This window comes from Pelodiscus sinensis, chromosome 4 (assembly GCF_052426305.1).
Source record: "Pelodiscus sinensis isolate ZL-2025 chromosome 4, ASM5242630v1, whole genome shotgun sequence".
NCBI lineage: Eukaryota > Metazoa > Chordata > Testudines > Trionychidae > Pelodiscus > Pelodiscus sinensis.
In genome coordinates this window covers 71284511-71297289 of record NC_143055.1, presented here as the reverse complement: position 1 = coordinate 71297289, position 12779 = coordinate 71284511, and the positions used below count along the sequence as shown (strand labels likewise).

The 12779-nt window shown below is 39.0% G+C and overlaps 1 protein-coding gene and 1 long non-coding RNA gene across 5 annotated transcripts in view; one reads left to right on the top strand and one right to left on the bottom strand.

Annotated features, from left to right (window-relative positions):
- The window catches only part of LOC112546253 (uncharacterized), a 247303-nt gene that overhangs the window by 215458 nt on the left and 19066 nt on the right, over nt 1-12779 (bottom strand). The gene's annotated exons all lie outside the window — the stretch shown is intronic.
- The window catches only part of ANXA10 (annexin A10), a 64598-nt gene that overhangs the window by 40822 nt on the left and 10997 nt on the right, over nt 1-12779 (top strand). Inside the window, exons 3-8 of the mRNA XM_006111697.5 lie at nt 1149-1243; nt 5110-5223; nt 6130-6220; nt 6872-6951; nt 12051-12104; nt 12232-12325. Of these exons, the coding sequence (XP_006111759.2) occupies nt 1149-1243; nt 5110-5223; nt 6130-6220; nt 6872-6951; nt 12051-12104; nt 12232-12325 (528 nt within the window). The remainder of the gene's footprint in view (nt 1-1148; nt 1244-5109; nt 5224-6129; nt 6221-6871; nt 6952-12050; nt 12105-12231; nt 12326-12779) is intronic.

Here is a 12779-nt window from a genome sequence, read left to right as displayed (position 1 = left end):
ACTAAGTCTAAAATGCAAATCAGCAGAAACATTTCACTCCACAGCTAATAACCTGTGGTTTTTGTTGCAATGATTCTGAAATGTGGCCTTTCTCAAATTACCTTCATTACCTAATTCCAAAACTGTTTATGCTCCCACTCCATGCCTGGCCACCTCCACAGACAAAGATTATCAATAGTAAATGTTTGGCTTAATAACTTCTGCTTAAAAAAAGACTTTTCCCCTGTGCAAAAAATAGAAACAAGAACTTAGTATCATGTTGTTCCTTTTTACATAGGAAAATACATTTTTGTAATGTTTTCAGCAGCAGTAATTCCTGTTTTTAATATATACATTAAATTACACATATAGCTAAATTAATCTGTTGCGTCTTCAACTAAAATAAATTTGTCCTGGAAATGTCATTAAAAGGCCAAACAATATTAAATCGTTTAAAGTTATCTTTTGGTTATAAAACCAAAATATGTGAATTAATTGTAAAATGTTTTTTATCTTCTTTTGAGTTTCAGCCATCTGACTGCATAAATTTAGCAGGTAACTCTAATCACCAGTCACAAGTTAATGATTATAGAGAACCTTCTTCCACAAAGTAACCCCTGGTCCTCATGCATCATTCAGAAATCAGTATTAATAAATAATCCTTCAACAGCTTATTGTACACTATCTAACTGAGCACCTTATTCAGCAATTTTACAACCAATGGTCCCTCCATAAATAGCCATTCCATTACAGGAGATCAATAACATGAAAATGACAATTTAATCACCATTGTCACATACAAACTCAACTTTCAAGCCTTAGCTGTAAATTTTACCCGAATGCTTAGCTCTCATTTGATGAAAGCCTTTATCCAATTTTACTGATGTTTTCAAATCCATTCCCCTGGAGAATATGGTAATGCATCTGATGATAATACAGATTTCTTGACTATTTGTCAGTAGTACACTAGCAAGTGAAAAGTATACAAACATGATAAATATTATTGATGTTCGTAAATGCTGATCTGATATTAAACTGTTGAGGTTTTTTCTGCAAGAAATACGGCAAATGGATTTGAACAAAATGTGGTATCTTGCATACGCTCACTGAACAATGATAAATATAAGTAAAAGTTTAATTTAGGCATTTTGTCTTATTTTTTTTTCCAGGTTGTGAAAAGGACTTGTTGATTGATATTCTAACAAAGCGTTGCAACGCACAAAGACTTATGATTGCAGAAGCTTACAGGGACATGTATGGCAGGGTATGATGACAACATTTTGCTTATGTCCACACTTATAACTCTCCTATACTTATGGCTGTTGACCATTTCTTCAGGTCATTTCTGGAACCCAGTCTCTAGCATGAAGCTGCTTCACCACCTGATTGTCCGACTGTTCCAGGTTGGACCTCACTTGTCTAGCATCCTCGGGATCTGAGCAGTCCCGGATGAGAAAATCTGTGGGACCAGGGAAGGTCCCCTGCCACCAGCCCCCTCAGCTTGCCATCCCTCCCTGCTGCCAGCTCCTTCAGCCCCACTGCTGGCCAGGTAACACAGCTGCCCCAGCCCTGCTGCCATAACTGCTGCTCCAACCCCACTGCCGGCATGGCAGCACACAGCCCTGGCCCCACTGCTGTAACACCAGCCTTGCTATGGCCCCAGCTGGGTTGCTACAGCCCCAGCTCTGCTGCCACAGCCCCAGACAAGCTTCCCGTACTGGGCTGCCATAGCCCAGCCTTAATGCCAGTCAGGCTTCTGCTACTCAATCCCCTACTGCCAGGCCAGCAGGCAGCCCCGCTTGGGCTGCCACTGCACAACTCCATTGCTGGGTCGATATGCCTTGGCTGGGATGCTGGGATCCCATGCCCCACTACCATGGCCCCGCTACTACCACCAGGCTGCTGAGGTCCTGGCCCCACTACCATTGGCCTTACCTTTCATGGGGGTCTCAGCTGCTGGCCCTCCTGCCCCAGGGCTTTCTCATTCAGCAACATCCATGCCCTGCAAGAGCACAGATGATGACGGATGAGAGAGTCCTGGTTTAGGGAGGTGCAACCACTACTTAATTTATATAATTATCAATAGACTATCATATATCATTTATATGAAAGTTGAAGTTAAACATCTGCTTAAACATAAAGAACTAAGAAGGCAGTTTCTTCTCCCACAGTTCACTTACTATGTTCCTCTGCTGATCTTACATATGTTCATACCTCTATCTTCCCCTCTCCCCAGGTTGGGCATTTTACTTAAACTTTTTGAGCCACTGAATCCTCATTGCTACATTGGAAATAAGTTACCTCTCAGAGATATGGTGATATGCAAATAATGTTTGTAAAGAGCTTTAGAACCTATATGAGAACAGGTCTGCCCACATCCAGAAGTGAGCTGGCATAATTTTTGTGACATTACACAACACAACATATAGATACATTCACACACAAACACTTTTCAAATATGAGAAGACAGGAGCTTGAGTAGCTTTTTCCCCTGGTCAGATTCTAATTTAATATTCTATTCACATGTATTAAAACCAACCATGAACGTTAGCCTCTCTTACACTTGTCAGAGGAGGCAATATTGCTTAGGGGATAGACCAGTGACCTCAGCCTTAGTAGACCTTGACTCTGTGCCCAGACCTGTAACTGACCTGCTTGGTGCATTTGGGCACGTTACCCCATTTGTAAAATGGGGATAAGAATGCTTACTTTCTTTGTGAAGTGCATTGAAATCTATAGATGCAAAGGGCAATGCCAGAGTCAGATTTTCTTATTTATAAAAATACACTACTAATGAAAAATGCTCTGATTAAACTGAGCAGATTTCTCCTCAGCCATGATAGAAATAAGTCCAGTAACTTAAATGCAAGTTCCCTGAACTTTAGATCATCCATTGCCTCTTAGGGTACGTCTAGACTACATGCCTCTCTCATCATTCTTCTGTGGTTTTGATTTGCAGGGGGTAATTTTTAATTAGTCTCCATTTGTATTATTAATACATATTCCCACAAGTATACTTTCAGCAGTAAAATATCTTAATGAATTAATTTCAATTCAATGTGTGATTTAGTAGTTGTCAAATGTGTCTAATGCACGTTCAAGGAAGATTACATATTGCTTCTTCATCATAAATTCATTTTTAATTTGTATGTCTCCTTCATCATTGCTTCTGTTTACCAAAGTGATTATACTTAGATATCCTATAGTTATCTTTAATTATTCTCCTTCTGACAGATAGAGAGGCTTTTGAATTAACTGTGTTCATATTTTCAGTTATAATTTTCCCACCATCCCTAAGGATCCCTTAGTAACAAAAATCTTCACCAATGCACAAAGCATTTAAGTCAAGCTGCATTGAAAGAAACACTCTTAGTAGTTTTGGTTTAGTCCATCAAAAGCAGAGTTTCTATCTTGGAACTGAAATAAGATATACATTGGGGGGATTGACTGGTTTATGGGATTGGAATCCATTTGATCAATAATTCAAATCCAAGCTCTAGTCATTAGGACTCTTGGCCAGGTCCTCCAGGGCATTTAGACTCCCAACTTCCACTGATTTCAAGATTTAGGCACTATTGCAACCCACAGAACCCTCACTCAGTTGGAGGCAAAGATCACTGCCTATATGTAAAAACTCCCTACATGTCAAATCTTCTGCCATAGGCAGACATCTTGGCCTATCTCAGGCATAAATCCAAGTTTGATCCTCAGACTAGGAGGAAATAAATGATCTCCTGCCCATCTCATCTGCAAAGCCTGATCCAGTAGGAATAGTCTGAATAGAGCTGATTCTACATCAAAGAGCTGATCAGAGGAATAGGATGTTTCCTAGGCAACCATGTCCCATTTTGTATGTGTAATACTCATTGTTCCATCCTAAACAGAATACTTTGCATTTGTCCTTACTGAATTTCATCCCTTTTCCTCAGATCATTTCTCCAGTTTGTCTAGAAAATTTTGAATTATAATCCTATCCTCCAAAGCACTTGGAACTCCCTATCATCTTAGTATCATCTGCAAACTTTATAAGTAGTTTCAATGGGGAAGATTCTTAACTGAGGTTATGCCCCAAGAAGTATAACCATGGATATTTCACAATAGGCAGAAATGTTTTTATTTTCCAATGTATATCACAGCTCCATGTGCATTATTAAAATTAAAATTTGCTACTTAAAGCTTACCATAAGTATAATTAAATTTAACAGGAACTGTATGCTGGTAGCCAAATGTGATGAATGTAAGTGGACAAATTTACTAAATACAGTAAAACTCCAATAGTCCGGCATCCAATTGTACGGCACTCCTGATAGTCCAGCATCAAAATGGCAAGAACCTAGTGAGTGAGCTTTGGCAAAAAATGAGTCACAAGGCAACAGCGGCAGCAGCTGACCCGAGCGAAAAGGGTAAAAAAGGGTAAAAAAACTAAAACATCACAGTATACTGTATACAGTATGTACAATAAAAATGGTTAAGAACACTTTATATACAGTATATAATGTATATAGTATATATAGAACCAGTTTATAGTACCTCCTGATAGACCGGCATATCCTATAATCCGGCACCACCGAGGTCCCAAAGGTTCTGGATTATTGGAAGTCTACTGTAATACTAATATTCACAAAGTGTAGAAGAGGAAGGTTGCTGGAGAATAGGAAAAATAAGCACAGATATATGACTAAAGGAATTTTGAAGGAAAGATTTATTTTAATCAGAAAATGCTGATTTGTCAAAATAGAAATGAGGGTCTGGGTTCATAAATATTTGCATATGTTGAGGGAGAAAGTTTCAAAGCAGATTGAAGACCCTTTTAAAATTTTCTCTTTCCTTATCTGCATCAGTCTTTTCCATTTTGTAAACATTGGTGTTTTTTGCACCTAGGTTCTAATTAACCAGAAACCAAGCATTGCTATACTGTTTATCTTTCTTTATGTGACTTTGCTCATGTTACCAACGAAGATATACACAGGTTTGAGGAGAGTTTTTATTACTTTACTGTAGCCACAATTCAGCCTGCAGGACTCATCTTTTTATTAACAAATTGCTAGTTTTTATTGTTAATGCTTCCATTGATTAATAGTCCACTGCACAGCATGAGTACTACAATAATCCTTTCTTTTTTTTCCCAAGGATTTGATTATGGACCTGAAAGAGAATCTCTCTCATCATTTCAAAGACGTTATGGTAGACCTGATGTATCCACCTGCATCCTATGATGCCCATGAGCTCTGGCACGCCATGAAGGTACTTGTATGACTGAAAAATACTTAGACTATTGCTCTTAGGCACTGCTTTCAGTAACTCCCTCAGCTTCATAGAGGATTTTACATAAAACTGAATGATAAACTGTTAAAAGGGAATTTCTCAGTTTAGTGAGAGAGAAGAAACATCCAATATTAGAAAAAACAACAACAAATGGTCTGGTAGCACTTTATAGACTAACAAAACATGTGGATGATATCACGAGCTTTCGTTGGCACAGCCCACTTCTTCAGATGACTGGAGTTATGAGTTTAGGATGTGCATACCCAAAATAAATAGGAGAGGGGAAGAGAAAGGGGGAGGGAAGAATAAGGAAAGGGGAGTGGGAATAGAGAGCAGAGGGAATCAGTAAATATCTGAAGATTGGGTAATTAAAATGAAGCAGATAAGAATCAAAGTTAATAGATAGTATCCTTCTGAGCTGTTTGCATCTTCAATGGCTGTTAAGTTGGTAGTGTCCCAACCAACTTTCATCACGATTGAGTCCATTAGCATGTGAATTGAATTTGTGGATGAACTGTAATTCCAATGGGTATGTCTACACTACCCTCCTAATTCGAAATAGGAGGGTAATGTAGGCATACCAAAATTGCAAATGAAGCCCAGGATTTGAATTTCCCGGGCTTCATTTGCATAAGTGGGGAGCCGCCATTTTTAAATCCCCGCTAGTTTGAATCCCGTGTAGCGCGGCTACACGGGGCTCGAACTAGGTAATTTGAACTAGGAAGCCTAGTTCGAACTACCGTTAATCCTCGTGAAATAAACCATGAACTTCTCTAACAGAGACTTGCATTCTTTCACTGTCCTTGACAAATATAATGCAGTGTACTGAAAATCATTATCTCTACAAGTAATGACCATACTTGTTTGAAATGTTTTTTCTTGCAGGGAGCAGACATGGAAGAGAACTGTCTAATTGATATATTAGCCTCAAGATCTAATGGGGAGATATTCCAAATGAAAGAAGCCTACTTAATGCGTATTATTTTATTTTATTTTATTTTATTTTATTTAAGTATTTGGTAGCAAGGATGCAATTCTGACATACAGGATTCTGTGATCTTCGAAATGTCTTTTAGCACATAGACTGTTATTTTTGAACTATAACTTTTGGAGGAAGATCAAAGAAAATGAGGGGTGGGTGGGTGGGTGTGTTTTGGAGGGGTTATTTGTATGTTCTCTATCTTAGAGCTATTTCAACAATCTTATGCTAATTGGGATCATAGGCCTGAATAGACAATCATTATTTAGATAACACCCTATTAAAGTTACTGATGTTCCTGCTAGCAGTGGGGACTACAGACCAGATTTTAAGCGTTTAGGTATCTAAAGATGCAGATAGGCACTTCATGGGATTTTCAAAAGTGCATAAGTAAGTGTGGTGAATTAGGTGCCTAAGCTGCTTGAACTCTTGTGAAAATCCCTTTTTAAAATCTGTCTCACATGATTAGTCCCATTTATTGCTAATTGCAGAATGAAAAGTGTTAAAAATTGACAAATGTCAATATACTGAATATATTTTTATTCTAGTTATTCACCGCTGTTTGAAAATCTTTAACATATTCTGAGAATGTTTGTATGTTCTCCAAATTACATGTTTAAAACAAGTTTGTTGTGGTTTGCACTCCAGAATATAACAATGATCTTCAACAAGACATTTATTCTGAGACTTCGGGCCATTTCAGAGACACACTTATGAACCTTGCTCAGGTACTGTACAAACTAAAAATATGGGTTTTTTTATTTATCTTCTGCTATTGTTCAAAGTTATTGTTCAAAGTAGGCTACAGTTAAAATTAATCCATGCTGAATATGGTTAAAAAGTTACATTTCTGAAGAAGTAGAAAAAAGGGAAAAAATTAAAATTTGAATTCCTTCATTCGCTCTCACTTTTTGAATGCAACAATAGGTCAATTGAGATTTTCATTAAATGAGAATCTAAAAATGCCTGCTTCTGAATCTGTGCTCAGAATAGAGACTATCTTCATATCCAAATAAGATTTTTTTCACAATTTCCATTTTTCTTCATTAATGTGGTGCACTATCCATAATACAGTTTGTATATCATAATACAGTTTGTATATAAAACTGGAGAAATATCTGATGCAAGAAATTACTAAACAGATCTTATATTCTTTCTGTTTTTTTTTTAAATGCATGTTCTTTGTGCTGAAGAAATCTGCCAAACAACATGGTGTTTACATTGTGATGGTACCTCGTGGAGTGTCAATTTTATTTACAAACTTCCTGATTTTGTAAAGAGTTTGAGTGCTTTTTCTTAAAATATGCTCAATTCTCACTGAATTAAGAAGTTCCCAGCCATTCCAAATTGGTACTCAACTCTTTACAGAATCAAACCTTAAAATATTATGCCATAAGACAAGGGGAAGAAGAGAAACAAGGACAATAAATAATGTTATCAGGAAGACACAGAGGAGAAAGATGCCTTCATGCTAGAGGCTACATTCATTTTGTTTGTGTTTTAGGAATTATTCCACCTTAAACTTCTAAATATGTTTAGCATTACAATTTTAAATCATGAACTTTTATAATTGGGTCAAAAGTAATAGATACATTGACAGAAATCTACATGTACTTTTGTACATGCTGAACATCTCTAAACTGGGACTCTCTGGTCTGGCAATATCCATTGTCCAAGAGGACCAAAGATGTTGCTGGACCAGACAGTCCTGATGGAGGGGCAGAGGCAGGAATTGGGCTGGCTGGAGGAGGACAGTCAGCCGGAACCCTGCCGCAGGAGTCCGGCTGAGCTGGCGGCAGGGTGGCTAGACTACCAGCAGACTCCAGGAGCCCCCGCAGTAGAGCAGCATTCAGCTGTGGTGGGGTTGGGAGCCCCAGTGGCAGGACTTCTGGCTGCAACAGCCGGTCTGGCAGAGGTGGGAACCCCAGGTCAGCCCTGGCAGGGCTTTGGTCAGTGATGGTGGGCTGGAAGCCCCAGTGACGGGACCATAGGCTGCTGCAGCAGTGCTGGTAGAACTGAGAGCTCAGCATTAAGGATGTTAAATTGCGTTTAATCAGCTACTTGAGTAGTCAATGGAATTTCCATCAACTACCTGATTAGTCTATAACGGGGAAACTGCAGAGCCTCAGCAGGGTTAGCTGGCAGCCCCCATTGAGCCTCTACCTTTTACTACATTTAAAAAGCAAGGAATCAAAAGAAGACACTGAGCAGAGAACCCCAGACAGCACCTAATGCTCTGCAAAGGTAACCTGAGAGAGCCACTGGACAAGGCCCAGAGGAAGTCTGCTCAGATACATGAGCTAAGAGAGGCATGGAAATAAGCCCCACAGTTGCAGAGCACCTCCCTATCCAGCATCCTCGTCTTGATAGGGTAGATGATCACCTTGGCCAATGCCAGAAGCTGATGAGGAGGTCTCATGACTTTGTGGGGCCACAGATGGAGTGTGCATAAATAAGGAGGCGCAGAGAAAAGTGCCACCATAACCTTAGGAAATGGTTCTGGAGGAGCCAGAAAAGCAGCTGTAGGCTGGCACACCCACAATAGATGTACACCAGGGTCTCCTTCATGCCACAGAACGGGGAAGTGTCAGGAAGAAAGGTGAATCGTACCAGGTACACATCTATGCTCACAGTTCCATCTTATTGGAAGCTCCAGGAGGCAAGCGGGCATCTTGTGGGAGGAACCATGGACCCAAGATCCAAATGAGTACAGGGAGCAACTAAAGAATAACAGGGTTGGCAGTGGAGATCACAGGTTCAAAATTAGGGATCCTGAGGCAGACACGGAGAAGAGAACCCCAGACAGTGCACACGTCTCCTCAAAGCTGTCTAGGGAACCAATGGATGCAGTCCATAGGAACTCTGCCCTGATGTGTGAGACAAGGGAGGAATGACAGTAGGCCCCATGGTCACAGAGTAACTCCCTGACCAGCATGCTCCTGGTGCTGTAGATGGCTACTGTAACCAGAGCAGGAGGAAGCTGATGAAGAGGTCTCATTGACTTCATGGGGCCATGGATAGACTATGCATATTATGGAGCTTAAAAAGAGCTCTGGAGAACTCCCAACAGCACTGTTTCATACTGTACTTCTTTATAAGTGTCTAATTGTTGCCTATATATAAATATTACTTTATATCTACTATATATTTGAGAAATTTTCTCTATCTTCTGTCTGTCTGGTCACAGACCCCTCCAAACAGTAATTTAGTGGCCTCTCCTAACAGTAAGTTAGCCACCAAATTTGGCTCTCATCATAACTTAAAGCAAGGTAAGGGTTTGGTTGTGCCAGGACAAAGGGATGTGCACTGAAAAGGATTGCTTCTCATAAAACCATACAGAAAAGAGATGGAATCACCAGGCAAGTAAAAAGGGCTGGCAGGAGGCATACACACACCCATCCAGAACTGCCCCAGCTGCAAGCCTCCCACTACCCATGTTCCCTTTAGTACAGGAGTGGGGGGGAGCTGAAGCTTCCCCCCCTCTCCCCCCTTCCCCCCAATGCATATGGGAACATTGCTGGCTATTTCCCTTCATCAGGAAGTGAGGGAAAAGCGCAAGTTTGCTGCATTCCTCACTATGGCTGGGGAACATGGGGCAGATGAACCTGGATCTGACCCAGCCACAGGACATTCAGCCCTCCCCCATCTGTGCCTGCTAGAGCTGCAGCAGCCATGGACAGACGCTTCTCACCATGCCTCAAGTTGCTGTGGTGAGAGTGGGCTGGGATGGTCCTCTCTCTCTGGGGCAGCCTGCATACTGAATCCTTCCTCCCCATCCCTAGCCAAGACTCCCACCTTTCAGCTACCATTTAAGGAGGGCAGAGGGCCGGAAGCTCCCTCCTCCCCTGATTCGTATGTTGCTATACAACACTGGGTAAATATTCTAGTATGTTAATAAAAAACAACTGTAGAAAAGTCAGATTTTACTAATAAAAAATTGTATTCTTTTTATACTTTCTTTTTTGAATAGTCTTGTAGAATAAACTGGATAATGTTATAGATTAAAATAGAAAATTAGATTCTTTCTACCTATTTCTATGTAACTTATAGAAATGAGGTCCTTCTGTTTGAACAGTTTCTATTATTTTTGAGTGTTTACTATATAGTCATATTGGTTTATACTCTATTAAATTTGTGGGCCTTGATCCCACAATTGATACAACACAGACATTCATAATATGGGTCAATGGGACTCTTAGCAGCAGCAGCAATTCACCAAGTACCATAATTACAATACTGAGACCTCTAATACTTTTCCGGAAGGGAAAAGCCTATGTGCATCCCTCACAAATCAATGTGTAGTGGCAAATTCCTTCAGAGAGGCAAGCTTTTGGAAGGCTTATTATGTCCTAATTAATGTAATGTACTTGGATTGAATTATAATTAGCCAGACGTTTAATATGACATGAAGAGCTGATTTATTTTCCCCCAGGTTTTGGCATAGGTAAAATACCATCATTTTCTGGAATTTAAATATAAGAACATTTATACAATTTGTAGGATTATCTGATCAAACAATGTCAAAAATAGTAATTTTAAAATGTAACTAGGGTTTTGAGTTTATGTAGAGTGCTTCTGCTCAATTTTTATTGTCCACTTGTCATATTTCTCCAGTTTCATGTATTCAATTATAGTCAATCCAGCACAATTTCCTTTAAGCAATTTATCTTGTCACTAAGAACTTCATTCTTTGTTCTGTTCATATTCTATGCAATTTAATTAAAATGTGAATTAGCATATTTCCCAGGCAAGAGTTAAATAGTGGTCATGCCAGTAGTTAGCAGACAATTTATAATTTTAATTCTTACTTTCACTTTTGTAGCAGAATGATTGTCAACTCCAAACTAAAGTAAATTGTTTCAAAAACATATCATTAAGGCAATGATTAAGTGCTGTCTGAGAATTATGACTCCTGCAACCTGGGCTTATTTGTATCCTTACACTGTAATTATGATTTTAAAGTTATTCTAAAATACTTTTCTTTTGTTACAACTAAATATATCTGATCACAACTAAATATATCTGATCTTAGTGAATATATTAAATCATATCTCCATGGTTAACAGAACTGCAAAGCCAAAAGAATTATGGGAGAATCAGCTGAATTCTCTTTTGGCTCATATAATCTCAAAATTGTCAGACAACTTCTCAATCTTGAATTTTCATTATAGATGGTGATGATAATATGCAGTGTAAAACAAATTGATCACTATTTGATATTGCAATTTGAACAGTGAGAAAAAAAATGTGTTTTTTTTCCTTTTGAAAAGTAGCAAATTTATATGAACATATCAGTGGACAATAAACTGGGAACACAAACATGTAATTTGTACATTTCCTACATCATAACCATATATTATAACTTTATAAACAGGTATGTCATCTAGTAAAGACCCACTAATTCAAACTGAGAGGGTGCTCCTGTCAATGCTGGTAGTCCAGTTCCTATGAGAATAAGAAAAGTTGAAGGGAGAGTGTGCTCCTATTGACCACCCATTGTGTGAACAGCACCAAAATTCAATTTAAGATACTTGGACTCCAGTTACGTAATTAACGAAGCTGGAGTTGCATATCTTAATTTGAATTTATCCCCTAGTGTAGACCTAGCCTCTGGGAATAGTCTTTGCAGAGATGCTATAGCAATTCCCAATGGCACCTCTAGAATATTTTAGGGCTATATAGACCAGCTCTATCACACACTGTTCTTGTGTAAAATGTTGGAATGGATATCTCAGTGAATGAGAAATAGTATTATATGAAGACCATCTCACTCTCTTGCTGACTTTATAGACTAGCTAATAGAGGGAAATGTTTTAATGTTTTACAGGGAACACGGGAGGAAGGGTATGCAGATCCTGCCATGGCTGCTCAGGATGCAATGGTAACAGCAATCAGCTATCAGTTTCTCAAAAATTACAAAAAACAAAAATGTGTCTATTTGAAAGTCTTGTTTTAAGGGGTTTGGGACCGATGATCTTTTGCACCTTGTTATTATTTTAATGCATTAGGTCCTATTGGAAGCATGTCAGCAGAAAACAGGGGAACACAAAAATATGCTGCAAATGATCCTGTGTAACAAGAGTTACCAGCAGTTATGGATGGGTAATTATTGTCACTTATGAATCAAACTATTCAGTATTTGAATGTATAATGGAAAGGGAAACTATAGCTTCCAGAGAAAACAGGCATAATTGTTGAATAATTCAACACAGAAGTTGAATTCACAGACCAGTACTCAGGTTCCAAGCAGTCTGAAACAGGAGCCTAAGCCTGCATTCTTTGAACTCCCAAAACTCCAACTGAAGTTAATGGAAGTTTGTGGTGTACAAGAAATACAAACAAAGCTGAACCCAGTGTGGAATAGAGAGTCACAAAGGGTATGTCTGCATTGCATTCCTCCTTCGAGAGAGGAATACAAGTGCAGACAAACGAAATTGCAAATGAAGCACGGATTTTAATTTCCCGTGGTTCATTTGCATAATCATGGCCGGCCACTTTTTCAAGAAAAAAAACGCGGTCCACACGGGATTATTTCAAAAAGAAACCCTTCCTTTGA